The sequence below is a fragment of the Cupressus sempervirens genome, chromosome 3, assembly GCF_028749045.1.
Source record: "Cupressus sempervirens isolate cs-2001-9-10 chromosome 3, ASM2874904v1, whole genome shotgun sequence".
In the NCBI taxonomy this organism is placed as follows: domain Eukaryota; kingdom Viridiplantae; phylum Streptophyta; class Pinopsida; order Cupressales; family Cupressaceae; genus Cupressus; species Cupressus sempervirens.
In genome coordinates, this window is record NC_143120.1 from 1,047,500,299 (window position 1) to 1,047,519,429 (window position 19,131).

Below are 19,131 nucleotides of genomic sequence, written 5' to 3' on the forward strand. Positions count from 1 at the left end.
CCTATTTGTTGAACCTAAATATCAAGATAATCTAGTTGCTCTTGTTGTATATCAGCCACCACCATAAGGTCCTCCTCCCAGAATGGTTGCTTAAGCTCCCTTTCCTTTTCCTATACCTCAACAACAAGGCAACCAGAATCTAAAAAATATACCTACTGTTGCACTTCCCAAATTCTATGGCCTCCTAACAGAAGACCTTGAGACCTTTCTCTTTGAATTTGATATTCTTTGTTGGAGTTATGACTATACCACTGATGCCAACAAGCTAAAGTTGTTCCCATCAACTCTAAAAGAAGTTGCTTTGAGATGGTTCATAGGGTTGGGTGCTAATGTTTTAGTAGATTGGGATGTCATGCATACAATGTTTCTTACAAAGTACAAAGAGTACTGTAGAGGTCAAGATTTGAAAGGTGGTGACATTTTTAAAATGTCTTAGAGGGGGGACAAAACACTGGAGGATTATGTATCCAGATTCATGTTTAACATACAACATAATACTCAACACCAGCTAAATGAGGCATCTCAGAAGCACCTTTTCTTAAAAGGTGTGAATGATGGAAGTATTGAGGCTCTAGACCTAATGGCAAGAGGTGATATTACACAAAAAGCCTGGGTTGACATAAAGAATATATGTGAAAATTACTCAAGGGCCACTTTCAAGAAGGGTGGGGGACTTAGAGCCCTACCACATAAGTCCAATGGTGATTTTGGAGTATCTAAAATGGAGTTGTCTAATCTACTATCTAATTTCATACAGGACATCATTAATGATGTCACCACTCAGGTGGATAGTATGCAAGCAAGGAGGAAGAAGGAAGAGTCAGATGTTGTGCTTGTTGAGTTCTATTCTTATTGCAGGTAGAGGAAAAGAAATTGTAAATGTAAGATGGTTGCATCTATGGATGTTAACTCAATGCCCACTAAGCTCAAAGCTATAAACAACGGGAATGGTGAAGTTTTCTACATTGCTCAAAGGTGTCCATGGGCTCACAGATAAGGTATGCCTCCAGACCCACTAAATAATTGTGGTTATAATAAGAATAGTAACAATTGGCCAAACCAAAACCCCCAAAATTATGCTCCTCAAGGTCAAAATTGGAATCACACTTGGTCCAATCAATAGCCATAGTATAACCAAGCCTATCCATAGCAACCACCATTTAACCCATACCAACAGCAATATAACTCCTATCAGTTGCCACAGCAGAATAATCATTGGCCACCTCATGGTAACTAGCAACCACAACCTCAGTGGGGACCTAATCAACCTAATCAACAACCACCACTGATGCCTCCACCTTAGCAGCAAGCTATTACACCACTGCCTCCTATAGCAAATGGTACTCCTCAAAAGCCAACTCAATTTCTGACTCAGCCAACTCCAAATCCTAATAATACGTAGCAATCCTATTCCTTGCATATAAATGACATCCATCTTAGATCAGGAACTACACTTCCTCCACCCAAAGAGCCAATAATAATCGAAGTTGTTGATATTGAGGATATACCCGTGAGCCAGCCTATTAATGTTCCACATGTTGCTCAAACTGCACCAGTGCCTAAGAATCCTCCTTATCCATAGAGATTGTCTCAGGTTGTTCCTCCAAAAGAAAATCATGTAGCCACTAATTTGATTGATCAACTCAAACAAATGACAGTGCAGATTCCCTTGTTAGATATGCTTAAAGTAATTCTAGTCTATACCAAAGCAATTAAAGAAGCCTATATCAAACAACCTGGAAGGAAAAAGAAAGACCCTAATATTATCCATGTCTTAGACCAGCTCTCTAATCTCATGCTAAGTAAAGTTGTCATGCCTAAGTATTCAGACACAAGAAGTCTAGTTGTAACCATCTTCATTAATGGTACCCAAATTCAAAATGTTTTAATTGACTTGGGAGCATCATTAATGTTATGACTAGAGAATTTTTAATGAAGCTTAGTATCATTGGTTTACAGGCCACACTGACAATATTGCAGTTAGCTGATAATTCCACAGTCAAGCCTGATGGTATGGTTGAGGATATTGTTGTTACTCTAGATTCTTTAGAGTAGCCTTTAGATTTTATAGTCTTGTCACCCAAAGCCACTCTTGGAGGTTACCCATTAATCTTAGGAAGGCCTTGATTAGCCACAGCTGATGCTTGCATTACATGTCATTCAAGAAAGATGACCATATCAAATGGAATAAATATCGAGAAGTTAACTTTGTATTCTCCAGCAAAACCCCAAAGTGAACTTGATGAAGTTGTCTGGCCTGACTTAGGAGATGCTTCTCTTGAAGTAAGCTCTATGAAAAAACTCATTGTCGTTGAGAGAAATACATTCATGGTATCCCAAGAAGAAGACGACATTCTTGCAGTAATCCTTACCAACTAGTATGGTTCTAAGGAGTCATCTTGTGATGGTCCAAATTGTTCCCTTCAAACAATACTGCCAAAGAAAACCACATTTTAGTTTCCTATAGCACCTATTTACCTTCACACTTTGGTACCTCATGAAATAAAGTCTCCATCCATAGTAGAAGTGTTGATGTTAGAAAAATTTGAGAGAGTTGAAATTGCTTCAAGAAAGGAACTAAGTATTAATAAAAACCTCACTGAGTCTTAGATGTCCAGTCTTCTCAAGCTTTTACAAGATAGCCTCCAAGCCTTTGCATGGGATTACACTGACATGATAGATCTAGATCCTAAACTCTGTACTCATAGAGCATATAAGGCAAGCTCAAAGAAGAATAAACCCTGCTTTGAGAGACATAGTCAAGACCGAGTTGCAAAAGCTTCTTAGTGCAAGTTTTATTTATCCTATCTCTGATAGTCAATGGGTTTCTCCTCTTGTTATTGTTCCAAAGAAAGAAGGAAAGTGGACAGTCTATGTTGACTATAGAGAGCTTAACAAATCCACTAAGAAGGATCACTTTCCACTGCCTTTCATTGACCAAGTGCTTGATAATTTGGCAGGTAAAAAGTACTTCTCATTTCTAGATGGCTTCAATGGGTATAATCAAATACAAATATCACCAAAAGATCAGGAAAAAAATAACATTTACCTATCCTTAGGGAACCTTTTCTTATTCATTCTTGCCATTTGGATTATGTAATGCCCCTGCTACATTCCAAAGAGTAGTGTTGGGTATTTTCTCTGACATTGCTACTAATTTTATTGATATCTATATGGACAACTTTACAACTCATGGAGCAACATTTGAAGAAACACAAGCTAACTTGGAAAAGGTTCTTAAGAGATGCCAAGATTATAATCTCTCTCTAAATAGTTAAAAGAGCTGCATGATGACGGAGGAAGGAGTAGTCCTAGGCCATAATCTTTCATCTTTTGGAATTTAGGTTGATCCTGCAAAAATTGTAGTTATAAACACACTTCCCACACTAGCTAAGTAGAAGGATGTCAAAAGTTTCCTTAGCCATGTTGGTTACTATAGAAGGTTCATAAAATATTTTAGCCAACTTGTAGCACCATTATATAATTTGTTGAAGAAAAAAGTTGAATTTGCATGGACAGAATAATGTGAAGCATCCATCTAGAAGTTGAAGGATGTTCTAACAACAACACCTATTCTCAAAGGACCTAATTGGAAGCTTCCATTCCATATCAACACAAGTGCATCTGATTATGCTATTGGAGCAGTTCTGGGCCAAAAGGAAGATGTTATTGAACATGCAATTTACTTTATTAGTAAAAATTTGCAAGTAGCAGAATTGAATTATATTGTTACTGAAAAAGAGTTATTAGCAATTGTTTATGCACTAAAAAAATTTAGGCACTACATTACAAGCTATGAAGTATTTTTGTATACTGATCATTCAGCTATCAAATACATAATGAATAAACCTACCATTAGTGGTAGACTAGCATGTTGGTTACTCCTCATGCAGGAGTTTGATGTAAAGATCATAGATAAACTAGGAAAGGCTAACGTAGTAGTCGATTTCTTGTCATGACTGCACGTGCCAGATGATCCTACAGTGATTGATGATAGTTTTCCTGATGAGCACTTATTTTCTATTAATTCTTTTAACCCATGGTATGTAGACTTGGAAAACTACCTTGCTACAGGGAGAATGCTACCTCACTTTTCTCCAAAATAGTGTCATCTATTAGTTGAGAAGATTTTTAACTTCTCTTGGATCTTAGGCTTTATGTTTTATACAGGACCAGACCAAGTCACAAGGAGACGTATTCAAGATGATGAAACTTATGACATCCTTTGGGCATGCCATGATGAGCCATGTGGAGGAAAATTTACCACAAAAAGGACATCCTATAAAATCTTGACAACTGGGTACTATTGGCCTACTGTGCATAAGGATGCAACAAAGCATACTCAGCACTATGATAGGTGACAATGTATGGGACGTCCATCAAAGACTAATGAAATGCATGTGCAGCCACAAATAGTTGTTACACCCTTTGAAAATTGGGGTATTGACTTCGTTGGACCTATTGAGCCCTCTTCTCATGGAAATTCTTACATCTTAGTATGTATAGATTATACAACAAAATGGGTTGAAGCCAAAGCTATGAGACATGCTAGAGATCACAAAGTTGTTGAGTTTATTTATGAATGCATATTCACTAAATTTGGAGTACCAAGGGAGATTGTCATGGATCAAGGGGCACAATTCACATCCAACTTCATCACTAAGTTGATGTAGGAGTACATGGTGTGTCACGGAAAGTCTTCACCCTATCACCCTCAGGCCAATGGCCAAGTTGAAATCACAAACTTGGAGATAGAATCTATTCTCACTAAAATAGTAGTTGTGCATAAAAAGGATTGGGCTACTTGCCTTCCTAAAGCCATATGGGCTTACCATACCACATGGAAAACCACCACAGGGTTTACTCCTTTTGAGTTAGTATATGGAAAATTTTCTTCTATGTCAATTGAGTTCCAACATAAAACACTTCATACTGCTTTAGATCTAGATATAGATATCACCAACACACAACAAGATTGGTTATTGCAATTAAATGGATTATATGACTATAGGAAGTTTGATCTACACAATACTAAGTTAATACAATAGCAATGAAAAATGTGGCATGATAAGTTCATTCGTGAAAAGAAATTTTCTGTCAGGGATTGGGCACTATTATATGATTCACGATATCAACATACACCAGGGAAATTTCATACTAGATGGCTTGGGCCTTATGAGATTATATCAGTATTTGACAATGGAGATGTACAACTTTCAACAATAGATCTTGTTCAATTTGAGTTACTCGTCAATGGGCACCATTTGAAAATTTACCACAAACCTATAAGCCATGATGAATTCCTCCAGCAGTTCTAGAGCATAGTTGAAGCAACAGTTCTTGTAGCCAAAGAATCTAGGTCTTCCACCCACGATTCTACTAATTCTTGATTCCATTCAAGACCGCCATAATAAATATTTCACAATTCATGGAATAATTTCTCTGTAATATTTTTTTTTTCATCTCACCTTCTTTCTTTTCCACCCATCCACCCCATTACATCACTTTACATATGTAGGTGCAGTTTTTTGGACAACTCTTCTTGCAGCACTTCTAGGTTAGTGCCACATATACTCATATATTTATTATTCTTATTCATTAATTTTTAGGACTTTGTGTCATTTTAATTTTTCACTCTTTCTTAACCCGGCTTGGTGGGACCTATGTCATTACTTAGTTGGGGGGGGAGGGGGACTATTCTATTTTCAAAATTTAAAATTGGCATATAAAATTTAAGTTTGTGTCTTGAAATATATATGTGACATGATGTGATCATCTATCCTTTTGTGATTGCATCATCACAATCAAAATGAATTAAAGATATTAAAAGATGATCTTGATTTTTAATGATGTGTTATGACGTGTTCAGGGTGGAAACCTTGGCACACACAAGCTTTTATGAGATGTTATGAAAAACTCATATCATTAGATTTCATGCAAACAAATCTTTAATTTTATGAATCAAGTTGCAGTTTGTATGTCATCTTTCTTCTATAACATTTTGTTTCGTAATGCATTGAGGTCTATGACTTGACATTGCTAAACTCTGTGAGAATTGTGTTCTACAAGTTGGAAATTTTTTTGAGAAAGCAATGGGAGGTGACCTCCAAAGGCATGAACCAGTGGACCACACAACTTTGTTAAATGATGCATCCACCTGTGAAATGTGTAGAGGGAGAGGGTGGCTAGATTATTGTTTAAGCGTTAAGGGGTTTAATGAGGAAGTTCTCTACAATTTATGTCCATCATGAAAGATGGGGTTGTGAAAGTTAAAGGTTTGAAAATTGAGTTCATAGAAGATGTAGTTGCTGAGGTGATAGGTTTGCCTCAGGAAGGTGAACAATGGGTGAAAGATTTCAACCTATGATCAGCAAGAGCACAGTTCACTTTGCATGGTGATCCTTAGTTGGATATCGACAAGAAGCAAGGAACCTTACAATTATCTTTGCCCCTGCAGTTCATTCAGTCATGCTTTGCACTTCAAAATTCTCAGTCATCTTTGCCATGATAACCAACTAATAAATCTTCCTAGCTTATTTAACATTGTGAAAAAGAAGCCTTTGTTAGTTCAGTCAGGAAGCAACCAGTCTATTTCACACCATTGCTTGATAAAATTAATGGTGGGAAAGGAATTGAATAAGACAAAATGGGAAGAATTTTTTGTAGATGAATGAGGTTAAACCTAGAATATCTAGCCCTAGAGGTCATGGTGTTGTTAGGAGAAAATAAACATCTTCTAGGGTTTGTAAAATTGTTCAAATAATTGAGAATGATCGAGAATCCTCACCTTCCGTTTCTAGGTCACCTAGAAAAGAATGTTTAATTCTAGAGCCTCTACTTCTTAGAGGAAGAAAAAGAAAAGTCTAGAAGCTCTTAATATTTTGAAATTTTCACCATCCATAAGGACAAGGTCTGCATCTAGGAGGGGTAAGGGTAAAATAATAGAACCAGAAGCAAAAACATTAGAGCCTCGGGTTGGTGACAATGCTTATAATATGGAAGAAACCCTACATTTCCCTAGGGAAGAGAATCCTAAATTTCCTCTCAAAGAGAATTTTGAGAACCCTAGGGAAGAGAATCCTAAAAACTTCATGAAGCAGTGGCAAAGGAGGTGGTCATTAAGAAGAAAAAGAAACAAAAGAGTCCTTTGAGCTCATCCACACCCCCTATGAGGAGAAGTAAAAGACTTTTTGGGAAAGATGTTGAAGCATCTATTCCTATTGTTAACATTGATTCTTCTAAATATGTAGAAAAATGAACCTTTCAACAATTCCTCTTCTAAGGAATTGGATAATCAACCTGCAACCAGTAACACAATAATGAGAGAGCAAAGTCCAAAAATAGAGGTTAGCCCTGGGGTTAACTACATACTGATAGATAGTAATCAAGACACGAAGGAATATGTAGAAATTTTTTCCCATCTAGATGTTAGTATGAATTCAAAGGAAATGCTTGACTTTGGGACTAAAATCATTGAAGAAGTACCCTAGCAAGGTAGTCAGGAAAAGTTAGAAATGTTGGCTAAGGTGGCAACTGATGTTAGTGAAACCAATTTGATTAGGAAAATTGTTGTGTGGAAGGGTAAGTCCTCTACACCTGGAGAAATAGTTAAAATTCCTCACTTTCCCTCTGGATGGGTGGACATACTCAATCAAGAACCTTTACCCCCACCAGATTTTTCTACACCTCTTGCAGCAGGAATAAGTTTGTACGAATAGTTGTTATGGGAAAAGGCACAATGGAATTTAGAAAAATAAAAATTGAAATGAGTCATTAATGAGTAGAATTCTCAATTGGACTAAAAATCAGACGAGATTGAGGTATTGAAATGAAGAATTGATAAGATTACTAGGTTAATTCCACAGCTTATGGAATGTAGATCACCCTCACCTTCAAGAGCAACTTGTTAATTTCAAATTAACAAGGATTGTAGAAGGCCTCAATCCATCCATGTCAACTCCTCATGAATTTTACTATGCCTTTTTACTCTGTCCCAATGACTCTGAATTTTTTTTTGTGTGAATTGTACTTCCATAACCTGGCAATTCCTGATGACACATAGTGGAATTCACTCCTCTATGTAGGAGATGTATAGCTCAAAGCAGTGATGTCATGGATGCAGAATGAGATAAGTCATGGCCACCACACTACACCATATAGGGAGAAATAAATGTCAGTTCCTTTAATGATGAGGCCTGAGGTACAACACTCCAAAAGAACATATTTTGACAAGATCTCTGTCACAACAAACACTAGTGGAGCCAATAAGATCTATCCAGTGAGAGGAAAAGCCTTTGCAGATTAGGACCAGCATTCCTCTCAGGATGTTACTACAGTAATTAATGCCTCTAGGAAGAGGTGGATAAGGATGTCATAGGATCTATAGAGAATGGAACCTCACTCACCTCAAATCTAACCCTTGCCACAAGGAGAGTTCCATGGTATATTATGTTGGGTCGGACACTCCTTAACCATTGGGTTCCATTAAGGTTTCAGCCTCCACTCTTCCTTCAGCCATTGCTGGCAATGAACGACAGTGTAGTAGATTATGACATGGCCTATGAATTCCAGCATTGGGAAAGACTCATGGATACTTTGATTATATTCATGATGAGCTAGGGAAAAAAATAGCTAGTGATTTGAGGGTTTGTGCCGAGATTCAGAACTTTATGTTTGTTGGAGGCCAACAATAGTTTAGTTGGGGGGAATGATGGGCTCCTAAATTAGCCATCTTTTTCACCACTTTTTATCCTCTTTCTAAGACATTTGATTGCACATAGACATATATTTATGGTTTAAAGCATATGAACTTATGGTTTCTATGTATAAGATTATATGTGTGCGAACATAAGATGGAATGTAGATACCTCTAAAGACATAATATCTACTTAATTTTGTGGAGAAGAATGGTGAATATAATAGTTATACATGTTAATGGATGTTTTCTCTCCTAAGCTATGTTTTAGGTAGTTACCTCCTATAGTCGTAGGACTGCAAGAGTGATAATTAAGACTAACACCTTTTCCTAATATTGATGATGTGGATATATATGTATATGGTTGGATGTGTGTGCATTAATTATCTTGTAGGAGTTGAGCATGGATATTCAAGGACCAACATTCTAGTGCGAGAGTCATCAAAGCCAACCATGATTGTAGAATCTTCGCAAAGCAAGTCAATGCTTCTTTTTGCATGCAATGCATGGATTTAGTGTGCGTTATATTTTTGGATTGTTCATGGTCAATAATGTTTTTGTTATGAAACTTTATGAGTTGTAACCAATCCTCATTATGAAGTGATCATAGGTTTAGGAGTTAGTAGTAGTTTCCTTTTAAATAATTGACTATTGTGACTCTTTTGGAGTTAGTCGAACAAACTAGTTTTTAATATAGAACTCTTGCATATCATTTCAAAGAATGTAATCATTTTTATGGATGAATAGAATGTTTAGTTCAAGTTTGCAAATTTTATCTTGATTGTACTTTCCATTCACTCCTTCAAGGGGGACCCACTTGATGAGTGAATTACTTTGTTAGAATAGAGTTCATTTCCTGTTCATTTATATGCTTTAGAACTCTATTGTTCCTATAACCACTGATACTAGAAGTAGTATCCTCTTCCTGCAACACAATCAGTTGGAGTAGTTCCTAACTGTAATTTCCTACTTTGATTAGAATACATTTGCTTGCCAATTTTAGTTCAGTTTCCTGAAGCATAAGCATTTGAATTCCTTAAATAGAATTAGAAGAGGATGAAGCATATACTTTGCAGATGTCATTCCAAGTTTACATCCCTAGTCAATAATTAAATGAGACTAAATACTGCATTAGGAATCATTTAGTGTGTACAATCTTGAATTAAGCAGTCCATTGCTTTGGGTTTCTGATGCCATTGTTTGGCCAAGCATATGTAATTCATATTCTCCTAATAGGGTCAATATCCTTAACATGATTCTTTTGTTTAGATAATCATTTTGTGGGTATCATCCCCACCGGGGTTTTCCCTTGGCCAGAGTTTCCCTAGTTAACAAAATATGGTGTTATGAGTTCTCTTTGTGTATGGTTTTATTTATTGTTCAACATTATTGGTTTACTTTCATATGCATGTTGCAAAGTAATTAATATTCATTTGTGGGAAAAAATTTGTAGAATATTGATTCACCCCCCACTCAGTATTATCTATTTCTAACAATTGGTATCAGAGCCTAGTTACTCAAAAGAGGATTAACAACTTGAGTAAGATCTCTATGGATATGGAATAGTTAAAGAGGAATATAGAAGAAGTCCTAGAGAAAATTGATCTTCTTATAGAAGAAAGAGACAATCTAAAAGATAGGTATGAAAATGCAAAATATTACATTGGTAAACCGATAGATAAGATTGATTGCCTACAATCTAAAAGGGAATAAAAAAAGTAGACTAATGATAGTGATGAAGTATTAAACCTTAAGAAACATGAGTTGAAAATTGTTGAACTTAAGTTAAGTCTGAACAAGGATGATAGTAAGATTGAACCAAATCCAAATTCCGAGAATGTAGACCTAAGATCCCATTTAACCCAAGTAACATCTGAATTAGATTCTATCATATCAAAGCATGCAGAATTAGAAAAGTACAATACCATTGTGAAAAGGGAGTTAAATCAAGCTAAGCTGCAATTAGAGAAGCTTTATTCCAGTAGTGAGAAAATTGATGAACAACTATTTTTCTAGAGATCTTCTTATGATAAGATAGGTTTTGGATATCTTATTGGAGAGAAATTGACTAAGAAAGCTAAAGTTAGGAAGGAACCATATCCAGTTGTTGAAACCCCTAAGCCTAATTACATTGATTAGAATATAATTAAATCAAGTATATCTAGATATATATCTAAAGAAGTTGAGCAAGTTAATCAACCAAATAAATGTGATGAACCAAAAAAAATTAAAGCAAGTTGAACCACCTAAGGAGGCTAGATATGAATTCACAGATAGATGTTTCGCATGCAATGAAGTTGGTCATATGAAGAGAGCTTACATAGGTAAGTCTTTTAAACCTATCACTAATTTATATTGTTATAATTTTCATGGTTTTAGATACAAAGAAATAGATTATAAAAAACCTAAGTTTGATAGTAATAATGGAAATAGTATAATTTTTAAGGATACTAACCCTACAAGTAATGAAAGAAGGAGATAAGAAAGCAGACCCATTGATGGAGAAAAACATAATAGATTAAGGAATCAGATTGAATGTTACAAGTGTAACAACCTTGGACACATTGCAAGGGATTGCAAAGCTCCAAATAATCAAAATGGAACCAATCAGAGAAGAAATGCACCTGTATGTCAATTATGCAATAATTTTGGACACACTATGAGATTTTGTAGAATGGATAGAAGAAATTTCAATAGGTATCCTAACTACAAAAGGAACAATAACAAAAATGATAGAAGAAAAGATAATGGTAGCACTAACAGTCAGAGGGAAGCACTTAAAGAGCATGTTGAAGAATTCAAATAAGTATTTGTGAGAGCAAACAATCCAAAAAGTTCACAAACAGTTTTAGAAGAATAATTTTTTGATGCACCTGAAAAAAGAATGAAATCAGCCATACTGTGTAATTCAACTTATTTCAATTAAGCACATTTTATCAAGATAGAGCATCAGAAAGATGGAACAGAAGTTAGAAGAGGAGTTGAGAGTTTTGAAGTTGGCACGAGGTAGTAAAGGTCATAAGGAAGCTCAAGTTAAGAGTGCAAGTCATTTGGCAATAAAATGAAGGAGACCAAAGAAAAACAAGTTTATTGGTTAAAAGAGTAACAATTTTATGAATTTTGGTAGATGTGCAATTAATGTGAAGTTTAATTTGAAAGATTTAAAGAATGTAAACAAGATTTTGAGTACCATTAAATTGTGTGAAGAGTTAAGGAGTAATTTAGAGTGATTTGACAACAAGTAAAAGCAAATTTGAAGCATTCTTTGTGTGAAGTGGAAAAAGTCCTAGTTTCACAAAATTTAGGTATTTATGAAGTTTATGTGTTTGAATCAGATAAAATGGAGATTCTTACTCTCAGTGATGTTAGTGAGAGGCTGAGATATGTGTTCAAGAAGCACCTATTCATATCTCAAGTTGATGATCCCTTAGGAGCATTTTTGCAAGTTCCAGAGAATGTTCTTCCAATAGAGGATATTAGGTCATACATTCACTACAAATTTGAGAGCATTGGAGACAATGACATTCATAAGGACCTAGACCTAGTGTTTCAAGGAGACTTATCATTGAAACAATAGTTTGCACACCTCAAGGAACTAAACATTGTGAACCATATGTTCTATATAGACTTTGTCAACCATGAATGGAGTAGAATCATTCTAAGTTGCATTCACAAAGTAATATTTTTGGTTGGAGATGTGTCTGTCATGATTGACAGTGACATGATACATAGGTTAACTAGCTTATGCAATGAGGGAAGAAACCCAATTAATGAAAAGAATGTTAAGAAGATGGTGGAGACCAAATCATATGTTAGGAATATGAGGATTGACCTCATAAAGTAGATAGATGTGAGAGTGATTAGCAAGATCATTGGCTCTAAGATGAATCATAGTTCAAGATTGAACTTAGTACCTATTAGATTCCTACATGAAACATACATGATGACAGCTGAAAAAAAGAAAAGGTGAATATGTGTGATATTCTAAGGTATCAATTGTTGGACAACATAGAGAAACTCAAGAAGACAAGAAGTGCAGTGTTTAGGTTTAAGTCATTACTGATACACCTATTCTTCCAAGTGATTAGGAAATTACCTAGTTTGCTTGATAGGGATTGAGACAACAAGAATCAGTGCACCATGAGCTTGGTGACATATCATTACAGAAGATAGTCTGAGGAAAAGATTTTTGAAGACATAAGTAGGATGATGAAAGGCTTTCAAACTGTGATGAAGCAGAGATATAGGATACCACCCTCACTAGTGGAGAAATACAAGGAAGACATATTTTTCATGGTTGAAACATATGTAACATGCATGGAGGCAGTTGTATCAAGAGTTAAGTTCATAGGCCCAATGGGTTATGAGTTCAATAAAGAAACAATTGAAGGGTATGCGAAGATAATACTTGAATCTAAGAAGGATAAAGACACTCTTAGATGGGGAACTTATGCAAAGAAAATTAGAAAAGTAGAGAGCAAGCTCTATAGTAAGGATATAAAGAATATTGTTGAGAATAAAATTAAATAAATTCTCAAAGAATCAAGGATAACCAAAGAAGAATTCAATGAGACAAAGGGTATAGTTTTGGAGATGAAAGCTAGTGGTCAAACTAAGGTATTGGAAGCTCCTCCTATTTCCATAGTAGGACCTTCAAAGAGAGTAATAGTAGCAAGATCTACTTTGCGAATACCTATTTTTCCCTGTGCCATAGTATCACAAGTACAACCTACTATTGTACAACCACTAAAGAAGACCGATGAAGAGGAGGTACAGATAGTAGAAGGTAAATCATCTACTCATCTAGGCAAGAGAAAATTAGAGATACTCACCAAGATGAAACAAGAGGCCGAGTCACCCAGCAAGAAAATGGTAAAGTAATTTTTAAGTGGCCCTAGAAAGAGAAGAAAAACATTATAGATAGTTGAATCAGATGAATTTGATGAATCCAAAGAAGAAGAGGATAAATCTACATAATAGATAGTTGGTGAAGCAAGGACAACCACTGGAAAGAAGCCTTGGAAGCCAAATTTAGAAAACTTGAATATGCAAATCATTAATGACAATGATTTCATTCAATCAAATAAATTTTATAGCATGTATAGCAATATGGATAGAATTCAATTAGAGAATGCAGTAGTAAGGGATATGCTTATGAAGAATAAAAGATTTGAAGATGTACAAAGACATATACCAAAGGACCTGTATAATAGGTTGATAAACAAAAGAAGAAGAGTTAATGGTGAAGATAAGAAAATAAGAGAAAATATGATCAAGAAGCTTTGCAAAGTCAATAGTGATGAAAACTTGCAAGATATAATAAAGGGAATTGAGCCTCTATTGAGAAATAAAAGAAGAGCTAATCTTTTAATGGGAGGCAATTATGAAGAGGTAAACAAGGAGACAAAAGAAGCCATTTTTAAATACATGACTTATGTACCCAAACAAGTGAGTGCAAAGTTAGGGGGAGCAATCCCTATGTTGAGCAAAGTGCCCCAACAATAGCAACAGTGAAAGTTAACGACACTCAAATGGAAAATCTATCTTCGCAGATCTCCATTGGAACAGATAATATGCAAGTTGACACTACAAGTGTGACAATTAACATTACAGAAGATCATTTCTAAGATCTTGGGCCAAACATTGTTGGCAATATCATTGACTATTCCAGCTCAGATAAGGAGGAGGAGAATAGAAATAATGAAGCAAAAGAAAATAACAGAAAAGAAGATGAAAAGACATAAGAAGAAAGGAAGAAGAAGAAAAGAGTAGAAGATGAAAAGAAATATAAAGAAGAGGAGAAAAAGAAGCGAGAGGGAGAAAAGAAACAAAAGGAAGAAGAAGATAAGAACAGGAAAACAAGGATAACAAAGAGGTTCTCACTTTTAAGAGAATGCCTATTTATGAAATTAAGCACAATTGAGCAATAGTTGGAGGAATGTTTGTCATTCAAGACATCTTTTGACAATGTTGTGTACTCAGATATGAATGCAGTGGAGATAGCATCGTATGGATTGTGCGCTCTTCTCAACATTTCAGAAGGAGTCAAGCTCATGGGAGAATAATATGAAGAGTCTTGTAATCAATTTTGGTGACTTTATTTCTCGCTTGTCAGCCTAAGAAGAGGTAATGAAACACAATTTTGGCATGCAAATAAGTTTTGACACCTTTGTCATTGATGTGAAAGGGGGAGAAGAAGGAAAATTATATAAAGTGATTGTATGTCTAGAAATAGTTATATGCTAAGGGGGAGCAATGTTACTTAGTATTATATTGTATTAGGAGTTATAAGGAAGATGGTTATAAGTGTAATGATCCACATGATTTTGAAATTTTTTAAAGTTTTGAAGGCCCATTTTGAAAAAGTTCTTTTTGTATAACGTTTTGGGACTTAGCCAAATTCTCTATATGTTTCCATCAATGCCAAAGGGAGAGATTGTTGGAAATATGGCTAGGTAGGATGAGTTAAGGTTGTCATTTATGGAAAAATATGTCTCTAGATGAGATGAAAGAATATATTGTTAAAGATTCTATAGTTAGAGACAAAAAATTGTTGAAGTGCTAGATAGTTTCTCTAAGTAGTGTAGAGATAGCTTTGGTATTTTGAAGACTTTAGAGATATTTGGCAAGTGCAAAGTTAAGGTCAGGTATAATAGAGTTTCATGATGGTGTACCTAAGTGCACATATCTATACAAACTATACAAACAAGGTTATAGGTCAAATACTAGTAAAGACAGTATGCACAACAAAACATAATATAGGAGAATCAGAGGAAAAAAGTGTTAAGGAACTATTTTGGTCACGAAATAATTACTCATTTATGTAGGGATGACATCCTATATTTTTACCCTAAGTCAGCATAACATGTGATTGCATCAAGCCGACTGCAAAAGTGCTTTTGTGAAAGAAAAGATTATAAGTAAAGAATCATTTCATGCAAAGCATATGATATGTGTAAGATGCAATAATATGCAAATGTGAAGTATATGATGATTATGTGAACTATGTATATGACATGCATACTTGTATAAAATATCTACGATGTGAATTCTAATGTCAAATTAGAGCTATACAAAGTACAACAATCAACAATAAAGAGGTTTTGTATCTATATCATTTTGTTTGAAGGCACTATATTGTATAATTGTATGTCATGACAATGGGCTCTTCTTGCATATAGTTGTAATTGTATTACCAACTCCTAACAAGGTTGAGGCTTTTAACAGGACCCAGTCCTCTAACAAGGACCAAGACACTATATGTAATTCATAGACTCCTAACAGGGTCAATATCCTTAACATGATTATTTTGTTTCGTGGATCATTTTGTGGGTACCATCCCCATATGGTTTCCCTTGGCCAAAGTTTCCCTAGTTAATAAAATATGGTGTTATGAGTTCTCTTGGTGTATGGTTTTAATTATCGTTCAACATTATTGCTTTACTTACATATGCATTTTGCAAAGTAATTAATAATATCCAATTGTGGGCAAAAGTTTGTGGAATAGTGATTCACCTCGCCCCCCTCTTTGTATTATCTATTTCTAACTCTTCTAACTCTGCCTTGTAGATGACTAAGTTTTTGACACTAATAGACAACAATAGTTAGAGATACCAATAGATGTCCATCATTTTCTCAACTAAAAAAATTTCCATTGCATCTTTGTGTATTTTTTTGGGGGGGAATTATTCTCGCTAGGTTTTCCCTCTTTCCTCCTTTCTTTCATTAGATTTCTCTTATCCTTGGTTATAATTAAGGGGCAGTGTTAGTGTTAAGTTAATCCAAATTAATTGATCACCTTCTATTTGGCTCTTCATTTACAATGACTTATGCAATTGTTGCACATATTGATGTTGATTGCATTTTGTGATTCAGTTTCATTGTATTGTTCACTGTAATTAAATGTTGTAACAGTGGTTTCATCTTTCTATGGTCATGCATTTATTTTTTATATAAAACATGCAATATTGTAATAATAATCAATTAAAGAGAGCACATTGTAATCAATAGAATTTGGTGAGATGGATCATTTATCATATAGACATTCTTTCATTCATGTTTTTGGAGGCCATGAAGATACCTTTCATCTTTAATTGATTAGCTCTTTAAACTTAGCCTTCTCTACCTGATTATGTTCTATACAGTTGAGGTTCTTTAGATCAGCAATTTGGCAATGTTTGCAGCTTCATGCTTCAATGGTGTTCTTCATGATCATCTTTTTGTTCCTATCTTCTAGAACATTTTTTTCAGCTCTTTTTTGAGTCAAGTTTTTCCCATGTGGTTTTCTCTATTTCTCCTCTTTACAGAGATTTGGTTGTGCTTGGGTACCTGATCAAGCCTTTGTTGTCATGATCCATTATTTTTTTCTTTCAGCAATAGTTTCTAGGTTTTTAGCTACTCCCTACGTTTATTATAAGGGGGAGTGTTAAAGTAATAAAGTATTTTCTTATTAATTAAATCATATTGATTTAATTATTAAGTCACTTATTATCTCTAGTTTCCTTAAGCTAAACTTTGGACATATAATAATTAATATCATGCAACTTAGGTTTTACCTTTTAGGGTTTTGATCTCCTTTATAAGGATTGATCTCTTTGTAATAATCAATTTCATTCAATACAATTTTCAAATCTTTTTTGCACATCAAGAATGTCTCCTCTTATGTGGATCTTTGGATTCAAGCCTCCATATCTTTTTGCTCCTCTTTTTCTGTAACAGGTATTAGCATGCAATGATTCTTGGGAGTTGTGGGGTTGAACTTTCATCAACTTCAACAAGAATGATTGATTGATCAATATTGGCTAATTACATAGTGAATTATCTCAGAGATATGTGAAACTTAGTTTTAAAAGTTTTGTACTGCTACCTACAATTTGTAGTGACAAAATGCAGGACAACAAAGTGATTTACGTGAATCTAGTATAATGTGCCAGAATAATTGTGACTTATATTTCATGTCAATTATCCCAACTACATAACTATGGACCCTCCTTATTTGCTAGACTATTTGTTGTGTTGGGAGAAATATCAATTTTTATGGTCATTTGATTTTATACTTGTCTATTCATTTAGTTTCCCTCCATATATATATATATATATATATATATATATATATATATATATATGTATGTATGTATGTATGTATGTATGTATGTATGTATGTATGTATGTATGTATGTATGTGTCTACACACACACACACACACACACACACACACAGATATGTGTGTGTGTTGTAGTCACGCACAAATATATATACATACATATGTATATATATTTTTGTGTGACTACAACACACACACACACATATTTGTGTCACACACAAATATATATACATATATGTATGTATATATTTGTGTGTGACTACAACATACACACATATTTGTTTGTGTGTGTGTGTGTAGACATACACAAATATATATATACATAGATACATATACATGTGTGTGTGTGTGTGTGTGTGTGTGTAGATGTATATGTATATAGATTATATATACATGTTGATATATGATTGAAAAGATCATTTGAGTTAAGAATATTGTTGTATGTAGTGTTTTCAATCATTTTTTTGTCACTGATGTCAAACCTACTATATGTTGGTAAGAAAATTGCTTATATGTTTCAAGCACTATCACTTGGTTGATTGATGAAGAGGATTTGATCAACAAGATGTAACAAAAGTACCTAGAGGAAAGGTTGAGTTATGATTATGTATTGAAGTACAAGAATCAATTAAGACAGTGATAACATAATGTATTGATGATCTACTTGGGGTTACAAAATGTTTGGCTACACTTAGAAAGTTCAGATGAAAAAGGTTGAACAAAGTTCATTTGCTAAGCTTGACGAAGTTGATAGAAGGTGCCAAGTAAAGATAGTGCAAGCCAAGCAAAAAGTCAGTTGGAGCCGAGTGAAAGCATTTTCTAGTGGATGTTGAGAAAACTAATAGGTGTCAAGCAAGTTAGTAGATGCCAAGTGATTTTCAGTATGTGTCAAACACCAGTAAAATCCAGTTGATGTTGAGTGATTTTACAGTAGATGTTGAGTAACACAATATGTGCCAAGTATCAGTAAATTGATGATGCCAAGCTACTGCATTATGAAAAAGATCAAAGATTTTCCAAATAAAAGCCAACAAGTTTGTTTTCTTGAAACTTGTGAATTAGGAGGAAGATAAGATTGATGAGCTAGAGGCAAAGAATCTTATGTAAACTATTTTTGAGGCAAATTCAAATGGATTCTAGGAGAAGTTTCTAGAAAAGACAATATATGGGGTAGATACATTGTACCCTACCTAATCCATCGAAAACCCTAATTGTTGAGATGGATAATGAGCAAAAAAAAGAGTTTTAATTCCCTATATGGATGCTTGGTCATGAAGAAAAAAAAAAGGAGAGAGAGGTCAGAAAGTTTTTGGATGCGAAAAATCTGACAAGG

General features: G+C 34.6%; 1 protein-coding gene across 1 annotated transcript in view; it reads right to left on the reverse strand.

Moving 5' to 3' along the window:
- Positions 1-14: 14 nt before the first annotated feature.
- Positions 15-19,131, reverse strand: part of LOC149570327 (uncharacterized) — a 56,781-nt gene continuing 37,664 nt past the window's right edge. The window contains exon 2 of the mRNA XM_089817144.1: positions 15-110. Within this exon, the coding sequence (XP_089673270.1) occupies positions 15-110 (96 nt within the window). The remainder of the gene's footprint in view (positions 111-19,131) is intronic.